The 20,640-nt window shown below is 33.8% G+C and overlaps 1 protein-coding gene across 3 annotated transcripts in view; it reads left to right on the top strand.

Moving 5' to 3' along the window:
- CSMD3 (CUB and Sushi multiple domains 3) overlaps positions 1 to 20,640 on the top strand; it is a 585,002-nt gene that overhangs the window by 450,858 nt on the left and 113,504 nt on the right. For 2 of the 3 annotated variants that reach the window (XM_053983147.1, XM_053983136.1), the window contains 3 exons: positions 16,588 to 16,701; positions 17,472 to 17,567; positions 18,440 to 18,643. In XM_053983147.1, the coding sequence (XP_053839122.1) occupies positions 16,588 to 16,701; positions 17,472 to 17,567; positions 18,440 to 18,643 (414 nt within the window). The remainder of the gene's footprint in view (positions 1 to 16,587; positions 16,702 to 17,471; positions 17,568 to 18,439; positions 18,644 to 20,640) is intronic. The other variant, XM_053983153.1, reaches the window with a different exon arrangement.

The following is a 20,640-nucleotide window of genomic DNA, read 5'->3' as shown; positions in this document are numbered from 1 at the left end:
ACGAATATATATTCCCATGGTGTGATTCAACCCATCTAAAACATCTATCTGCAATTTTTGTAACAGAATTAATTTGTAATCTAAAAGAAACAGCACAGCCTTATTTTGTCAGATTTGTTCTGGCAGCTATGAAGGCTTAAATGAATTAGAGAACATTGCATATGTGATGTCTATCCATCCTACAGTCACATTGCACACACATAACTTCATGATTTCATGTTATGCGTATGTGATTAAGCTGGCAGTTTCTGATATGTTTCAGTGAGCAATCATTTAGTGTCTTGGGATTGGTTGATTCAAATTCAAGCTATTCTTAGTGATTCCTCGCCCTCAAATGTTTTAAACCTAATGGTGGAAGTGCACAAAAATGTGTGTCTTATTATTAAGTGCATATTTGATAATAATATCTCTCCTTCGTAGAGTGTTGTTGGACACAAGAAGAATTTCAGGTGATGGACAGCATTATGTTAGTTTTTCTGCAGGTACAGGAAGCCACACCCTATAGCCTGACTTCAGAATGAATACCTAATGGTTTATGTTTCCACCTGAAAAAGGAAAATGAAAGGCAGGATTCATTATATGCTGGAAATAATTTTTGTTGAGGTTTTGGGAGGGACTTCAGTGAGTATTATCTTTTCCAGAATATATAATATTTGTACCTTAAAGTGCTATTTAGCATACAAATATTTTCAGAATTTGGTATAAAAATAGTTATAGTACAAGAATTTAAGTTAAATATACAAACTGTGAATTTTTTTATTCTTTAATGTAAGAATTTATTCCTTTGAAGAATATTTTGATGCTTTTAACAAGGTTGTGCCAAATGTTTTTATTTTTCATTGTTTTTCAAACACAGAACAATAATACTGACTACTTTTATTTAAACAGGAATAGTCCAGTGGCAAAATATTGTCTATCAAACATACCTGATAGATAGTGAATATGTTTTTTTTTATCATCATTTCAAGTATACATAGATTATGGTGCTACAGGCTTTCCATAGAATAGCTAGAGCTTGCAGCCTAAGATTTTTTGAGGAATAGAGGTGAGCATTAGTTGCATAACTATTAACTTCTGGGTTGCTTTTCTAATTCAAGGGCAAGTTTATGTCATTGAGATTATAACAATATAAATTACACAAGTACCAGAAGGTAATTTTGCATCACTTTCCACTTAACTATGAATCTCCTAGGTTCTGAGAGGAAGAACTAGATGGTTTTATGTACTCAGACTCACAGCTGGGGAGTACTTCATTCGTTGATTCAGTGCTTAACATGCTTGCCAAGTTAGCAGATGCCAATAAAAAAGTCACCATTGGGTGACATTTAAAGGACCTCAAACTATTCAACGTATTTTTGAAATGAAATTTAAAGAATTGAGTCACTTCATATGATCTGAAGTCACTTTTTCAGTGCTGTTTTTAGATTTTTTCAATAAAAATGATTAGTTTTGGCTCAAATATTAATGATGTGTTTGAATATAATAATGACCAATTAAATACAGACGACAAAATAGCTTAAGCTATTGAGTTTGACTATAAACATATGGCACCAGTAGAGCTGTCTTTTTAATGCCCTAAACCCAAAGTCAAATAAGACCACATCTGTGGTCTTCAAAGAAATTCACAGTTCCCCAATAAGTAAAATAATTTGACTGTAATGTGATTGAATTGATGAAAGATTTCTAAAGACTTTTTCTTGTTTTTTTTTTTTTTTTTCCTAAGCAGTGTGACTTCAGCTGCTCCAAATATTTAATCATCAAATCTTGTTCACAGAAAAGGCCGTTATTAAAATAGCTGAAATTAGTCTAGGTTTCTGGTTATTCAAAATATTGGAGGAAAGACTACATTACAGTCATTGCTAAAGCTTTTCAACACATGTTACTGTCCCATGGAGGAGACTGAATGGTAACATGTATTCTGAACAATTCTGGTTTCTGTTGGGATTGCAGTACTTTGGAAGGATGATAGCAAAATCTCCATTTGTTAGGACATCTTATCACAAAGTTATATTAATAATGAAGGTGTCATTTTTACTGTTAATCTCTGCATAAGTAAAAAAGCTGCTTTCTCAGTCTTCAAGCCTGCCCAGTTGCGGGGACCAGGCCTTTCTTTCTCTTGGGGTTTGTGTTTTTATGGTTTTAGTAGTTTGGGTTTTTTTGGTATGTTTCTCCCCCTTTACTGCATTTTGCTATTTTGTAGCTCCAAAAATCAGTAGGAAAATCATCCTAACAGAACAACTGCAGAAATGCTTCCTCCCTGATACATGTTTCACTTGTCGGCAGTAAGAGACAGAGAGATCTGGACAGAGATACCATAAAAGTTAGTGTGACCATGGCTAAGTTTCCATCCTGAAATATTCTGATATATTTCAGGAAAGGAGCTCATTAGAATCAGACTAGGATCAAGGAACTGCAAAAATTTCTTTTACAAAATATCTGCTTGTTAAATGGTTCACTGTTAGGCCCTGTTTACATATTTGTAATCAATATTTCTTACTTTTCCTCTTCATTATATTCCTTTGGATATAAGCCAGTTCTCTCTCAAGTAAGATTACCTGTATTGACTCAAATATTTGTGTTCACCACTGTGTACATAGATAAAAACTTCAAAGATACGGGATTTCTCTCAGTGATTTCTATTTAATTTCCTTTGTTTAGAAAACAAATAAAAAGGTCTTTGCAGTCCCCACTATATTTTGCTTTGTGTTTCTTCCATATGTATTCCTGACTGCAGAACTGTCTGATTATTCCACTTGCTTAGAAACAGATTCCCTAAACAACCTGTTTTACTGAAAAAAGGGGAGGGGGGGTGTTAGCCACTTGCTGTCTGTATCCAGTTGTTTATTTATAATAATTTCTAAAGACATTTTCTAGTCGAATTTTAGGTAGAGATGAATTGTATCTGCTCTGATGACATAAGTAAATTTCAGGAAAATGTGAATAAATTCTCTAAGGGGGAAAAAAATTGGAAGTCGGTAGTTGCACATATTTTGAGCCAAAAAATAATTCTGTCTATAAGAGTTTAGAACTTGAAGTGTATTTTGGGAAGTCATTGAAAGACTGTCAAAATATGGCTATTTGGTGAGATTAAATTACTTTCAGTTGTTACTTAGTGAAGATGTTGAATTTCTGGTTTTGGAGGCCATCATGGAAACAACTGAAGGATGACAGTCCTATTGTTTCTGAGAGGTGGAACCCTAGGGTATGTCAGTAAGGCAGGAAAATGGAGGAAGACCGTATAATTTGATGATTACAAGGGATGAATAGCGAAAGAAGGAATGGGAAGAGTAGGTAAAGTTGTGTGTGTGTGTGTGTGTATATTTATATATACATATGGATACATATACTTGTACACATACCTATATTTTGTGAAAGGGTAAAGCCTCCCTGAAACCAACACTTGGCTAATGAGACTTGCCCAGCTCTAACTGGTTATATGAGAATTGCATGAGAAGAAAAAGGCAAGCACAAACTTTGTTATTGACATGGGGTGAGACCATGCAAGAGCACTGGTCTGATAAAGCACGTGTACCACATCTGTCCAGGTTTTGTAAAGTTTGGAATGATGTCAGAGCAATGTGATTCTCTTGTTGTGACTATCACACCTCAAGTTCCGCTCTAACAGTGTATGTATTAAATGTAACTTTGGATGGAATACTCTGTTTTTTGCTTTAATACTTGAGGCTTAGAGAGACCTATCATTTAAAAATACATGTAATGGTAAACATCCACTTGCACTATTTAGAAATTATAATAGACGATCAGAAATCAACTTCCAAAAAGCCTGTGTAATCGGCTTCTAAAAAGCCTGTGTTTTGTAAGGTTTCTGATTATTGAATCACCAAGTCAAACTTTTGTTTCTCCAAACAATCTGTTCCTCCTGTTCTCATCCTCCTTTCTCCCATTCCCATTTTCTATAAAGGACTGTAGATTCTGAAATGACAAGCTGATTGTTATACAAGATTTGCTTTCTCCAAAAACAAAAAAGTTTCTCATTTAGGTCTTGAAACCCTCCCTAGGTTTTGACTTCACTTTTCAGTTATAGACTCAGGCAGACTGGCAACACATCTGTTGCCAGACTGGTAACTGTTAAGTGGTTCTATTTACTATAAGGATCATATTTATGAAGTCCTACTTCTCATATTTACTGCCATCAAATGGCTGGGATATTTTCACTTTGATCATTTTGACTATGAAGGATTATTTCAATGTTTTCTCTCTTTGTTTTTAATTTTTTTGTTTTGTGTTCCACTGGGAATTCTTTTGGGTTTGCCCACTAATGAAGAGAAAAATAATTACTCAAATATTAATTTCATCCATATGACTCAGTAAACTGAAGTGATAATTTGTTTCAAATGAATGAAGTGTTTAATCATCTGATCTAAAAATTAACATTTACTAGTAGGATGATAAAAGATAATTATTTTATGTAGAAAGCTGTTGTACTTTTAATTAGTAGCTTAAATAAGCTGAGAGGTGACTGAAGAAACAGAGCTTTTTCAAAGTGACTTTGCCATTAAATCTAGAACCCTGATTACATAATTAATAGTATGGTTTGAATTAAAGCTCCTATCTTAATAAAGTTATTTTTTATTTTGGCATAATAGTGTTCTATTGTTGTATTCTTATTATTATTACTATTGTTACTCCAGAGTTTAAATTGTTTATTCCTTCTACTATGTATATTACTTAAGACATTAGTCTCCCTGTGGTCCCACCATAAGCATTAGAGAGAGATTTAAAAAAACAAATTTATCAGAGGAAGACCAGCCTTCAAATTTGGGCACATTATTTAAATATCTCATAAGCCCATTTCATGGTCCCTTGCTGCATTTTTTTTATAATTTTCTTACATTAAAAAGTCAGTGCTTCCCAGAACTATAATGAAGGGGTTTGAAAAATACAATTAATTTGAAGTTCATGTAATTTGTGTTTCTGTAGATAATAGCTTTATGAATGATTTTGTTATTACCATCACAAGAGTCATCAACAAAAACAATTTTTCTAGATCTGTTATCCCTTTGGATATCCCTTCTGTTATATACAGGCTACTGTTAAAATCTACAGAAAAACAACCGAAAAGTTGCAGATCTTCCCTTTCTCCTTCAGTTCAGAGACTGTAATAGAAAAATTAGCAATAAATAAAATTCAGATGTTTTACTTCTACCAGGTTTTTTCTTTTCAGAAAATCTTAGACAGTCATCAGATGCTATGAAAGTGTGATTGTGGTTTGTTTTCTCAAAGCATGTAAGCAACTGTGTAAGAACACAATGAAGCAGGATTGGAAAATGCTGCCCATGTTCAAGATTACCAAGATATTCACATTTCTGTGGTTCAGAACACTTTTGTAGTAGCAGGGCAATGGCCTCCTACTTACTGTCTGCATTGTCTAACCTCTTCCATTCATTTTTCTCAATATAATGGACCAATGAAGTGATGGATCATGCAATGTGCACAACTGGTCTCAGAATGTTATTATCTGAGTAGTACCTTCTTCATGATAAAGTACATGTCGCTAGTTGTTAGCTGTACAGTCTTGGATTCTTTCCCTGTTCACACACTATTTTGTAAGAGACTAAAGAAAAAAACTCTTTAGGTTACAATCACTGGGCCCAAGTGAAAAGGATTCCACCTAATTGTCTTGTCCCTTTCAGAGAATCCTGAGTACTTGCACATCATAACAGTCATTTATTTAGAAGAGGAAAAATAATATCATTAATTATACTTTCAATTTTTTTTTCTCACTACTATATTGCTCACTGATGTACTTTCAGAGAAGTGAATACATAATTTTGTCTCCCTTGCTATTCCCCTTAGAATAGATTTGAAGCCAGAAGTGTAAACTGTACAAAACAGTTAATTTCAAATTAGCAGCTAGGTCCGCAGCTTTGACTACTGCGTTGGTAAAATAATCTCAGAAAACACAGCCTGTGCAAAGTTGATGTGAAACATATTTCTCACATTCTTCTGCTTTTATTTAGGTTTATAGCATTAATCACTGATGGATTTGTTTGGCATTATCATAGATTTAAAATGTGTTGTGTTATATATCACAAAAATACCTAATTAAACAACATTTCTAGTGACCAAAGACCTATTTCAGTTTTTAAGAAAGACTACATATGGGACTGACATAATGTAGGAAAATGTCTACACACCTTCATTAAAGCTTTTCAGTAGAATGTTTTGAAACTAGTGTACTTTCATATCAAGCAATATATTGCCTTATTTATTAGTAGGTTTTCTCCATGTAGCTTTTATTCAAATTAAATTTCTAATTCTCACTCTAGTCAGTGCTCCAGGTCTATTAACTCAGTCTATTAAATAAAATATAATTACTGCCTAGGGCCAGCTGTAATTTTTTTGTCAAACTGTTCTACTTCAGCTGCATAATCACTTCAACCCTCTTTCCCCAGTTTAGAAACGACATTGGCAACATATGAGAGGTATATTTTTCATGCAAGACGTTGAGAATGACAAAGAAAATAGTAAGTCAAGCAAGTTTCACAGTGTCGTGATTTGGGAAATTTAGTCCAATTTAGTGCTCCACTAAAACCATACCACCACTTGCTACCCCATCCCCTTTCCCTCTTGTGGGTGACTGGAGATAAGAACTGGAGGCTCAAAAGACCATGGTTTGAGATAAGAACAATTTACTGTAAACAGCAATGAGATAAGAATAAGATCAGTAACAGAAAGAGTATTAATGATGGAGGGCATAAGAAAAGAAACAATTCACATGGAAAAGAAGCCAGATGATAATAAACAGTACCAGATGGCTCTCTCTGCCAGGCTTGCTGGACCTGAAGGAACCCCTTCTCCTCAAAGAGCCTTCCTTCCCTCCAACCCCTGACAATCACACGAGGTGGTAAAGAAAAACCTCCTGTCCTGGCCATGCCCCTCCCAGCGACTGCAAAATGTAATCCTGTCCTGGCTGAAACCAGAACACATGAGAACAGAGGCCTTTTTTCTTTTTAAATGTGGTGTTACATTTCCTTCCACTCAGCAAAAATATTGAATAATAAGGTGCAAAAAAAATCTATTTTTTAGGTAGGTAAGGCAAAATGAGATTAATTCAACATCTCAGATATAAAATAATAAATCTGAACAGTATTAAAGGAGTTAAAATTAAAAGACAATTTTTTTTTGTTCATAGGAATAACTAAATCTATGTTACCTTTTAAACAAATGATAATAATAGGTGTTTGAATTTCAGTTGAGTAAAATCAAAACAAATCAATATAGAGAAAAGAAAGTTGTGTGGTTTGATGCTTTCTTCAGATTTCTGTGATAGCAGATATACACAATAGTAATTTTTAAATTTTGCAAATATTATACTCTGTGATTAATAATATAATATAAAATAACATGATATAACTAGCAATAAATAAAAAAATACTGTTTTAACTGTTTTCCCCCTACTGTTGTGTTGTTGCAGATCCTGAAAAGCTTTACATGTATGCATGATGATTCAGGCCAGGCGAGAGGGATGTGAGTTGCAGAAAGGGAGAAGAAGAGAGGGAGGCAGAGGTTTGAAGACAGAGGAGAATGATAGTTTATGTAGTGTAATAAACTCTGCTGATTTTAGAAGAAAGCAGAAAATGTGTTAATTAGGAGAGTTCAGTCCTTTTCCAGATCCAGGAAAAGTCCTAAATCTCACATTTTATATGGAATTATGCTCATTTGTGGGGAAATATGCATGTAAGCTTTTTTCCTGTGCAGTTTAACATCACTTCCTCATGCTGAGCCTCTAGTGTTAATAACTGCCCCATCTTCTGTCTCCAAATATATTCTTATTATCTTTTTATACATTCAGATAAATATTTCCTTTTTTCAAACATGAGAAATCAGCAGATGGCATCTCCTTCTTCCTCTCTGAGTCTGAGAATGCAGGAATACGGTAAGAGGACAGAGGACAAATCATCATGTTTCTGTTCAACGTTTCCTTCGTAGAATTAAAACAAAGGAAGAACAGCAGAGCTTGCAGCTTGCAGCTCAGTCTAGATCTGTGTGCTGTGTGCTCTGGTTTTTTGAGATCACAGAAAGGAACAGCTATTTTCTTCACCTTCGTCTGTGAGAGAAAAATCGCACATGTGATCTTTAAGAACTAGAACTCTTTCTTGCCCTTCCTTACCTCTTCCTTCTTTGCAGTGAGAATCATTTATTCTGCCTTTTCCTCCCTAATCATCTGGATATCATGCCAGGAAATGTAGGATTCCATTTGCCATCTCCAGCTGAGACTACCAAAGGAACACCAATAACAGATAATTCAGTAAAGGCTTTTTCCACAGACTTTAATGAGAGTTGCCACAGAGATTAAGGACTAGACAGTAGTGTAAGTCACAAACATTGGGAAGAAATAATATATATTCAAATTATTCACCATATTCAAGTACAGTTAACTGGCACATCTTTGTGTGGTTTGGAAAACCTCCATGACTTTTATGTTAATCACTCATAATAATTTGCTAATAACAGTTAATGTGTGCTATACATATGATGTTGAAATAGAATTCTGTTATATTTGAGGACTTTTGTAGGTTTGTCTTGTATAGTCATACTTCTTTACACTGGGAAACTTGTATAAAGTTTCTGTAACTAATCTATAGTTCAGTTGCTCTAGAAAATGCATATATATTTATGTGTCATATATATATGTATGGAGGGTCCTTTTACCTATTGGCAGCTTTAGCAACTTTTCAGTTATATAATTATTCTCTTTATATATGATTATTTTTTGTAACATTAATATATCAGCTCAATTTAGTTTCATTGCTCAGTCACTCAGCACCTCTCTGTCCTTAACTCATGCCAGTAAGAATATCCCTTTCAATGGTTTACACACAAACCCCTCTCTAGCCTTATTTTGACATCTAGTCTGTAGTGCACCCAAGAGACTCATACAGGTGGAATTAGTTTTTACTTCTTTCAAGATCAGGAGCACTAGACAGCTGCTTTATTCTCTTGCTTTGAAATGAATCAATATTTACACAACAGGATACTATTAGCAGAGACTCTACTTTGTATTCACAAACAATTAATAATTTTCCTGTTACAGCATATGATAAGTGTCAACCATTACAGAGAAATGCAATGATCACTAAAGATCACTGTTACAGACACAGACTAGACCCAATGTATTAGCAGTAACTGGCAGACAACCAAATGTTTGGAAATATAAGAGAAGAAGCATTTTTTAAAAGTGAGACCTCTGCTACTATTTTCATTTAGAAATGATAGCAGCAGTGCTAACTCAGACATAGTCAGTGTTATGTCAAACTAAAGTATTACACTGAATAGTAAAAGATCAGATCTTTTAGTTCTTTTATGTGAACTGGTCAAAATTAATTTAGGTTTTCTTACTGAGAGCAATACTCCTATCCATGAATTCTGTAAGATCATCTCTTTAGGGTGTCATCTTTCAATCTTTTCCTTCAAAAAACTCAGAGATTATTGAACTGTTTCTCTTCAAAAACCCCAACAGACACTCAAATTATCTTGCAACTTTACTGGATATTTTTCTCAGCAGAAGGGCAAATATCTGTTTATTTGGTGTCTACATGAATATGAGTTACTTTTAAAATAGTGGGCCAGTCTGTCATTTGTATTTCTAGTTCAATGCATCACAGTGTATTGCTGGTTCATCCTAAATACAAAGGGAAATTTTTTCTTATCTGCTGTTTGTTACGAAGCTGAATACTTAAATAAAAGGAGGCATTTAAAGAGAAAGTCTATGTTCTAGTAAGAGGGGCAGATATAAATTGCAACGGTAGGTAGACTCTGACTTTTTTTAACATTATAGCAAAAGTATTTTTTCTGCTTTTGTCATAGATTAAGACAGCAAAGGGTCATAATAAGCCTTTGTAGCAGATCATCTCTGAGTTTATTAAATATAATTTCCATGATTAAGCTATGTTATGCAAAACTCTTGGCTTGCAGAGCTACTTCATATAAATAATGTATGGACCTTAACTTTAAAATATTTCTAGATGTAGACATTCTGCTGTTCATTTATGCATTTTATTTATTTCAAGGCTACTCCATGGCTGGTTTGAGATGTCTTGAAAGTGACATCCAAAGGAAATTGTAGAAGTGAAAAAATTCAAAAAAGTTCAATTTCTCACAAAAAAAAAACCCAAAACAAAACAAAATAAAACAAAACAAAATATTCTTTCCTCGCCTCCTCTTCCTAAGAAAAGTAATTAAAAAAATCTGTAACTCTTGCAATGAACATTGGTCGAAAGTGATTGTAATCATACTAGGGTAGTCAAATCTTAATGCAGGTGTCTATTTTGTGAAGAATTCCTCTCTTTCTTATGACAATGGGCACAAGGTTTTTGCTATCAATTGATCATTTGATTGATGACACTAACATGATCAACTGTAAGGGCTTGCTGAGTCTTTCTCATTGAGAGAAAACACCACACAGTAGTTTCCTGCTTCCTGGAGTTATGCCTGAATCATGTTTATTTAAAGCATAGATTTTCTCCATTGTCATTTATCATTTGGCTGACTGACCATGAACCACCACTTAGCACAGTGAATGGGATTTCCAGACTTGGGAGTTAAGATGCATGAGAAATTTGCATTTCTTCTTTCTTAGTGCACACTTGTTATCCTTAATCACCACAAAGACTATCTCTCTAGTGAGAGATTTCTCTGTTTTTTAAAGAAGTTTCTCAAAAATGTGGACTTCTCTCTCTTTTTTATTTTCTTTTCCAAAAAATAATTAAATATGGTATTGTAATTTCCTTATAGGCATTCATAAGAAAAAGAAAAAAAAAAAAGCTAAATCATAAGCAAAGACAGCATATCATCAGTGGGCCAGACATAGATTTTTATGAGGTTTTTTTTCATTGTGAAATAAATTTTTTATATTTTATTTATTCATGTTGTGAACAAAACTCTCTTTTGGAAATATTATTTAGATTTATTACAGATTTTTTTTTTTTGAAACTATGAAAAGTTAACTTCTACAGAATAACCTCAAATTCTGAGAAATACCTCTAGCTCTAAAATTAGACCTATTTTATACCACAAGTGATAGACACCTGAACACCTTAATTTTTCATTCACAGTTAGAAGAAACCTGTTTTTTAGAGGAAATTATTTAAACTATCATTTTAAAGCACAATTTTAAATTCTCATTCTTAACAAATAAGTTAATTTATCTGGGTCTTTTGATTGTTGGGATTTTGCTCAGTTCTTCCAACTAATTTGGTACTAGAAAAACAGTGAAGTTAGTGTAGAAAATAATGGCCATGATATACATCAAGTATGTCTTTTCCAGACCGAAATAGATTCTGATTGGAGACATATATATGCATTAAGAACTGTAAAGGTAATTTGGGTTCTATTATAGTTAATATGGCTGATTTTCATATTTCTTTGTCAATTACTAAGACCTATCTCTATAAATGCTGATTCGGCCTTTAAACAAATACCTAAAGTCTCACCAGCAGGGCTTATATGAATTGCACATTTCAGTTTCTGTAATAAAAATGCTTAAACCATGTTAGTCCTTCTGGTGTTTTCTTAAAGCCAAGTGAATTACAACAGTAGTGGAGTTGATTTTACACTAAAGCATACTGATTTTAATAAATCATTAGGCACACAAAATATCCCTAAGAAGAGAAAACCCAGGGTGAAGAATTATATTATCATCTTATTCCATTGTTATCCATGTAAGTTGTTAAGAGCATTTCTTTAGATCCAATGGCTGGCAAAATATATAAAATAAATATATTTTATCCAGGTAAATACTGCTTGATCAGTACTAGCATTAATGACAATTACATGCTACATGTTTGAATTTTGAGTTAGGTTTAACGCTTTACTGGGTCAGTGTTGTGGGTTGATCTTGGCTGGATGTTGGGTCTCACCAAGCCACTCTATAAGTCTCCTTCCCAGCGGGGCAAGGAAGAGAGAACGAGATGGAAAACAACTAGCAGGTTTAAAGCAAAAAAAAGTCAAGCAAAAAAGCAAAACTTTGTGTGTGCAGCAAAGGGAACAATTAATCTCTACTTCCCATCAGAGAGCAATGTTCAGACACCTCCTAGGAAGCAGGGCCTTAGCATGCATAGTGGTAGCTCCAGAAGGCAAACACTGTAGGATAAAAAATACTCCTCATTCCTCCTCTCTCCCTTAGCTTTTGTATCTGTGCTGCCATCATGTGGTATGTAATATCTCTTTAGTTAATTTGGGTTAGCTGTCCTGGTTCTGTCCCCTCCTCCAGGATCTTGCCCACTCCCAGCTGTTAACACTAGTGTGTTAACTAACACCTTTCCAGCTGCCAATGCAAAGCACAACACTGTGAGGGCTGCTAAAGAAAAATGAACTCTATCTCAGTCAGACCCAATACAGGCAGAAATGTGAGCAATTGAGGGGTCTCTTTTGGAAGTATCTGATTGTACATGGCCCTGGAGAGATGAGAAGTCCAGGAAATACATTTTCTTTTCAGGGATCACTGCTTCAAGAAAGTAGTGGTCCATGTCAATTGATCAGACTAACAAATGTGGCAAAGACCCTGCACAGATGAACAAGGAGCTGATAAACTTGAACATAAAAAAAAAAAAAAAAAAAAAAAAAAAAAAAAAGAAGAAAAGAAAAATTTAAGAGGTTGAAGCAAGGTCAGATGTTCAAGAAGGAATACGAACACTTGAAATACACTGAAATATGGGGTTAGGAAAGTCAAAATCCATATAGAATTGAATCTGGTATGAAGTATCTGAATAAAAATGATTCAGAGAAACATGAAATAATAAATTTCTTCTTAACCACAGTCTTGAACAATCCTGGAACCCTGAGACCAGCAGAAAAGTCTAGAGTAAGGATGACCTAGAGGAGGACTAGGTGACAGAGCACTTAGACAAACTGGGCAAACCCATGGGACATGATGGAGTGCATGGGAGGCCAGTTACCCTTGGAAGGTTGTGACAGCTGAGGGAGGTTCCCAAGGGCTGGAAAAAGACAACAACATTCCTATCATCAAGAAAAGCAAGGAGAAGGATTGAGTGAACTAAAAGCCAGTTGGTCTCACCTCTGTACCTGGGAAGGTGATAGAGCAAATAGTCCTGGTCACCTTCTGCAAATATTGGAGATGACCAAGATGATTAAAAGTAGAGAGTTGTCACTGTTCAGCCAAGGGAAAGAAAGGCACGTCAAGGCAAGGCAAGGGATAAAAACTGTAAGGGAGGCAGGATGCTGGGTCAGATTGCTCAGAGAGGTTGTGGGTTCTCCATTCTCACAGAAATTCAAAACCTGATTACACATGGACCATAGCGATCTAAATGGCCATTCTGTCTGCAAAAGGAGTGTACTAGATAATTAGTGAAGGCTTCTAGTCTCAGTTATTTTCTAATTTTGTGATAAAAATTATACTGCGAACACTGTTCATAATATAATGCTATTTAAGTTATACCAGTATTTTATTTTAAACAGGCAGATGTAAATTCTATACATGTTTATTTCTTACTCTAAAAATGAAACTAAAATTTCTTTGATGAAATTTTTAACTAGCAAACTATTTTTGGCCAATTCCATCTGTTGTTAGATGCTTTCCAAACTCATTGAAAGTGTCCACATGAAGGCCATAGAAACATCTAGATATTTAGATGCATGGAAAGTCTGCTCATCTAGCTCTTGCCTGTTTTGAATTAATGGATTCCCTCACTATCCTAAATTATTGGCAGTATTAACATTACAATTTACATGGAATTTTCAAACTTAAAAAAATCACACAAATGGTAATGTATAAAAAAACCCTTAAAATGTATTTTATTTTTTAAGAAATACATAAATTAGTAATTATCAAAATTTCAAGAGAAAGTGCTTTTTGAACAACTTGGCATTGTTTAACTTGTAAAATAAAAGACAACTACACGTGTAAGTAAAATGTTAAACTACAAAGCACAGGGAAAAATGTATTTTATTTTAAATAGAATTGTTACAAAGCATTGAAGGCCAAGCTGAGCATAAATTCAGAAATAATTTTCAGCCCAACTTTAGATGTCAAGTTTGGACAGATGACTTTCAGTTGACAGGGGATAGCAGATGATTAAGTCATTATTCAGAGAATGCTTATCCATTCATCATTAGAGAAAAAAAAAAAATCACACCCAAATTCTTCAGCTGAAGTGATTTGATCTTTATATGAGCTGGATAATAGTTTTCAATTATTTGTTTCCCAAGGGCAGACTGTACTGGATGTTTACATAATATTTTATCAATATTTGTTAATTTAAAATGTCATCTTTCTCATGCATTATGTCAACTAGTCAGGTATCAGTCACTATACATTTCAACATTTTGCAGTTTAATTAATAAAAAGCAAGTATCATGGCACACAAAAAGGAAGGAACAAGATCTAGATTATTTCTTCCCTAGTGGCTGCAGCATAGTCCTGCTTAATTTGAGAAAGCAGCTTGACTCATGTAAATTGCTCATAAAGGGCTCAAAACCCCTTGAGCTTTCTGCTGTTCCATGTTAACCCCTTTCTGGCAAAAATTCCACTTTTTCACTTCTTTTGATGTCTCAGCCACCTCAAATCTCTTTTAAATATATTTTATCTCAAGTCAATGAAAACATTTGGTTATGTTCTTATATTTTTGTCTGTATTTTATTAAGAAATGCACAAATGATAATGAAAAAAAACCCAGTTACCAAAAATTATACGTGGACCTTTCTCTTTCCAAAGTGGCTGATTTTAGATCATGTATTAGTTCACTTTCTTCAGCGTTATACTTTTAGATCAAAGGGTTCACAGGACAAAGCTAGAGGTGAAACCAATATTGAAATACTTACAAAACATACAAAAATATCTTTGAATTTGACTCACTATATGGTGAAATTGTGGGTAAATATTTTATTTATTTATTTTGTAACACATTAAAATACAAATACGGCTTAACAATTTAATTTTTACAGTTTTCCCAGGATACAGCTCTTAATAACAGCTATGTGTGCTTGTTGCAGGAGCCTCAGCTCTTGCCTGAATTTTCTATACATAGTTTGTAACTTAATTCAAAATGGGAAATAGCAGTGGAAGTCAAAAGGAACTTTTCTTGTCTCAATGGCAAAATGAAATTCATTGAGTATGAAAAAAGATTTGTTAAAGTCAAAACATGACAGAAACAATTAACTGGATTAAAAGCTTGGTAGTTGTCTTTAGCAACACCAAGAAAAGACTTGAATCCAGATAAATATTATTTTGAAAATAAGCAGAACTATTAAAAACATCAATTATTAATTTTCTGGAAATTGAAGGAGAAATTATGGAGATAATTCAGCATCTCTCTTACAGTTCCTCTTAAAATATGGACAAGAATCTCTGGAAGTGTCTCAGAAAAACTTTTGTTTCAAATTTTTATAAATATAACATTCAGTCTTTTTCTTCAAAAAGAGGCTTTTAAAAACTGAAACAAATATATGATAAGATCATGAGTAAGGAACATGGAACTGCCTTTTAAAAAAAATCAGTCAAACAAAAGTCTTCAAAAATTTGAAGAGAATGCAGTTTTAATATACAATTTTAAAAGATTTAAGGGTGAAAAATTAATTGAAAGAATTGGAAGTGAGAGCTTCATCTTCTATAACTAAAACTACCAAATGAAGATACTGCAGAACTTTTGGCAGACAAAGAGAATCTAGTAGGAACACACTGGAATATTTATTCCAAAATGTCTAACCTGAATAATGAACAAGAAATGCTTCAGTTTCTCTTTTTAGGTGTTCCAGTACCTAAAAATATCTTACTGCTTCCACCTTTATACATGTATAGTTCCTAATTTCCCCTCCACTGCTTACAGTGTTGGATATAAATGTTTTTTAGGTACTAGGGGCAGAACTAATCCAAAAATTTCTTCTTTTTTTTTCACTAATTACTTGTATTGAGAGGGAAAACACCTGCAATTCAAATGGGTTATGCAAACCTTTTAACTTAAGAGCATAAATAAGTCTTGCATTGAGTTGCTCTACTAGAATGACTTTAAAAATAAAGATTTTTGTGATTCAGTAGATTTGTTGCCTTCAATCAGTTGCTCCTTTATTTCACAAAAGCAAAGATATATGGAATGTTAATATTCTTAAAAAAAAAGGGAAACATTCCAAGGTAAGTAAAAGTTACAGAGGGTTATCAACAAAATTTATTAATAAAGCTAGAATAATATGCTTGGAATTAAAAAGGAGAAAATTGCACTGAAAACTTAGGTCTGTGGTGGAGGGCACAGAATTTGAAGGTAGAACATAATTCAACAGCAGTAAAGTTGTTTTGTTCCATAATTACTAGAATCTTTTAATGATTATATGTGCATGTATGGCTTCTGTACCTTCATTGTCTCTTTTTGATGTATTTTCATCCTTTTACTGCTGTAATGGTGTGAAAAATAACCTATATTCAGCACCAGGACAGGTGATGTAGTTATTGTTATTTTTAAAACCATACATTAATATATATATTGTTCTCTCTCTTTTTCCCCCTTTCTTATTGTATTCCATGTGTTTGGCTTTTTTTTTTTTTTTTTTTTTTTTTTTTTTTTTTTTGTCTTTGCTACTGGTGCCTCTTCCTTCTTTTCCTTTCTATTTGGTCAGTTGTTTTTGGCCAGTTTGTGTTTTTCCAGACATCACTCCATGACGTTGTTGAAGTATATGATGGCCCAGCTCTACAGTCATCTTTGTTATCCTCTCTCTCAGGATCTCATTCAGGTATCATTTAATAGAACTGTCAGTATATCGTTATTTACTTTTTTTGTAAATCTAGAAATAAAATGTAGTCCAAAAAAAGAGAGAAAAAGGATTGTCGTATCTGTTTAAATTAATCTCAGGCAAATATATCAAATACACATTTTGAACTAAACGCTTCAAAATATTTGCATTGATGAATGAAATGTGATAAAATCACTTTTTTTTTTCTTTTGATATTTAGCTAATATTGTGGGTACTTGTGACTTCTTACTCTGTGCCTTTATGGCTTTATCTAGTGAGTAATTTGAAATAAGTAGTAGATATTTTAAAGGGCAAGCAAGGCATATTTGTACCAAAGTAAAATTAAATAGATTAGTTACGTGTTGAGTCTATTTTAAGAGATACGGGGGTTAGGATTTTTGTTTGTTTGTTTGCTTGTTTGTTTGTTTTTCCATTTTGGTTTAGGTTTTCTGTGTTATTTTGGGGAGTGTATGTGTTGTGGTGTGGGTATTTGTTGTTGTTTTCATTGTTGCTGTTGGCTTGTTTGGTTTGGTTTTTTTTGTGGGGGGATTGTTTTTGGTAAAGGAAAAAAGTAAGATGAGTTTTAACTCCCCTTTTCTAGAATGACATAATACCATCAACATAAAATATTAAAAGTGCATATATCTTACAAAGTTTACTGAAGCAGAACAAAGTTTGAAGAGTATTATTTCTAGCTGCAAAGATGTTGACAGGTGTTTTCTTTAGTAAAAAGTGGCAATGATAACTTTGTATTTTCATTGTTTGAGTAGGTGAATCCCTTCCATTGAGCTCGGGGAACCAGATCACAGTCAGATTCACCTCAGTTGGACCAGTAACAGCTAAAGGATTTCATTTTGTTTATCAAGGTGAGATGACCTAGAGAAATGTGTACATTCTGTTCATCATAGTAGTTTGTAAATCATCAGAGAGAAACAGACTAAGAATGAAGAGGAAACTAATAGCCTTTTAACAATAGAAAATGTGTCACTATTTCTACATGTTTTGAAAAATGTTTGAAACTATTATTTTATCTGTATTTTAAAGCTGAGATCAAATACTTCAGAAACATAAGAGGGGGCTCCAGATTTAAGAAGACAGTTATACAAAACTGCTGTTTTTGTTTGCTAATCTGATTGACAAATGTTAGATCCATCTGGGTCCTCTAAGTGGTTTATCTCTCAATTTAAATATGAATAGCTGCAAATGTTATTTCCTGTGGGTTAAAAATGATCTTACTGTTATTAAGATATTTTTCTTGGTTTTTATTATTTGCCTTTTTATGGGTCAAATGGGAAATTTTTATATACCAACACTTGCAACAGCAATTCACTCTTTCATTACATATAAATCCTCATCTGACAGTCAGAACACACATTTAGAAATCCACATGAATAAATGTAAATATCTGATACAAAATGTTATTTTGAAACCCTGTACTAGTTGAGTATCTCATGGTAGTATTTCTTATAAATGTCATTTTAAAAAGGTTTCTGTGTGGATTTTATGCATTACTTCCAATCTTGGCAAGGATATCAGTGCTATGCTCTCCTAAATAATAACTCAGCCATCAAAAGTGAGTAATCTCCATTGTGAAGATTCATTTGGGGATTATGGAAATGTTCCCAGCTGGGAAATAGCTGAAAGTTTCTTCCAGATGTTTTAAATATTTGTGGTTCAATATCTGTATTCCCTCACCAAATCCAAAACTAAGAATCCACAATTGTTTGCATGTTCACAGCTGTTCCAAGAACAAGTGCAACACAGTGTAGCTCTGTGCCTGAACCAAGATTTGGAAAAAGGATTGGAAATGAATTTGCAGTTGGTTCACTGGTTCTTTTCGAGTGCAATCCAGGATATATCCTCCATGGGTCAACAGCAATTCGATGTGATACAGTACCAAATGCATTGGCACAATGGAATGATTCACTCCCTACATGTATTGGTGAGTTCCTCAGGCTTTCTAATATAACTAATTACTGCTTGAAGTGTAGACTATTCTCCTGTTGAATATATTTATTCTTTGTCATTGGTATAGTATTTTATTCTTACTTACTTTAATTTACTTTCTTTTTTATTCAAGGTTAAGTTTTATTCTCCTTTCTATTCTAACCTTTCTATTCTATTTCTATTCTAACCATGCTGTAAGCTTTCACAAGTTTCATGAACATGCTCTGCTGCCATAATTTATGTGATAGCTTCTCTTACATTAACATCCCTGGAAATTCCTGGATGTCCCTCTTTAATCAAGAATCAGAAATATTAATTTGTGCCCTGACTTCTTGCAAGACTAAGATGCTTTTACACTGCAGATCTCTAACAAGATATTGCAAGCTATTAGGAAGAACAGTACTATATTAAAGATTTAGAAATAGTTACATTAATATTTTGTTACTTGTCATGGAAAGGCCAGTAGCTTTTCAGATGAGAAAACATACTTTTTCTGGTTCTAGCCACTTTGAGATTAAATTCTCAACATTAAATTCTTAAATTAAGGTGCATACATTGATATTTATAAATTGACATGGACCAACTGGAATTCTAGTAATTGTAATGAAATTTCCCACTTTACTTTTCCTGATAGGAAAGAGAATTTTTTATAAAAAATATCATAACCCATTGCAAAAATGGCATTATGATACTGACTCCAGCAGGGTACATACACAGAGGTTTAGGAGAGTAGATGAAAAGAAAACAAAGAATGTATTTTCATTAGGCTGATGTTTCATCTGCCATGCTAACCATCTGATGGTGCCTAGTAGAGTATGAGTGGTTTTTAGTAAATTAAAATATTATCTCCAAAATACCAAAATCCTGATAGAGATCAAGGCTAAGTATCAGTGGAGTACTATTGATAAAATATGATTAATCAAGTTTTAAACAAATAATGTTGACTTAGACTGTTTCAGGCTTAGCAGTAGAACCACAATTTCTGTATCAATAAAAAGGTGAAGCATATAGCTGTATGTCATTTAGTCTCATAGATTACAGTTTAATCAGTAGAATTGTACTACTTTTCCCCTTGGATTATATTCCCTTTGTTTTTTCAGATATAACAACTTGACAAAGTGTTGAAGTCATTCTTTTGGACATTGATCACAATATATTATTGCTATTTTAATACATGATTTAGTCTATGAAGAGAAAACTACCTGGCTCTAGACAAGCTAAATTGTGGAAGGGTTACCAGCCACCTTCTGTGTGAAAATTCCTGTGTCAATAAAGGTGATAAAATACCTATGAGATGAAAATTGCATTAAACTATACCAGTTTAATAATTGAAGTGGTAGACATGACCATATTAAATTGCCTTAATTCTAGTGAATGTTTTAGTATTACATATTCAGATAATAGGCATATAATCATTGAATCATAGAATCATTAAGGTCAGAAAAGACATCCAGGATCATCGAGTTCAACCTTTGATCAAACCCCACCATGTCATCTACAGCACCGCACAGGGTGCCACATCCAGTCTTTTCTTGGACACCTACAGGGATGGTGATTCCACCACTTCCCTGGGAAGCATATTTGAATGCTTAACCACCCCTCCTTTGAAGAACTTCACCTGATGTCCAATCTGAACCTCCCCTGGCTGAGTCTAAGGCAATGTCCTCTTGCCTTACTTACATGGGAGAAGAACCTGACCCCCACCTGGCTACAACCTCCTTTCAGATTGTAGTGTGATAAGATCTCTCTGAGCCTTCTTTAATCCAGGCTGAACAGCCCCAGCTCCCTCGGCCACTCTGATTATGTACTCTCTAGAGCCTTTGCCAGCTTTGTTGCCCCTCTCTGGACTCACTCCAGCACGTCAATGTCTTTTTTTGTAGTGAGGGGCCCAAAAATTACCACAACACTCAAGGTGCAGCCTGGCATCAACCTTTCCGTCTGTTCATCCTTTTATGGGTAATTGTTTAAGCACTTTAAGTGACACTAGTTTTA

Source organism: Vidua macroura, chromosome 1 (assembly GCF_024509145.1).
Source record: "Vidua macroura isolate BioBank_ID:100142 chromosome 1, ASM2450914v1, whole genome shotgun sequence".
NCBI lineage: Eukaryota > Metazoa > Chordata > Aves > Passeriformes > Viduidae > Vidua > Vidua macroura.
The sequence above is the reverse complement of the archived record's forward strand: the minus strand, read 5'-3'. Positions and strand labels throughout refer to the sequence as shown.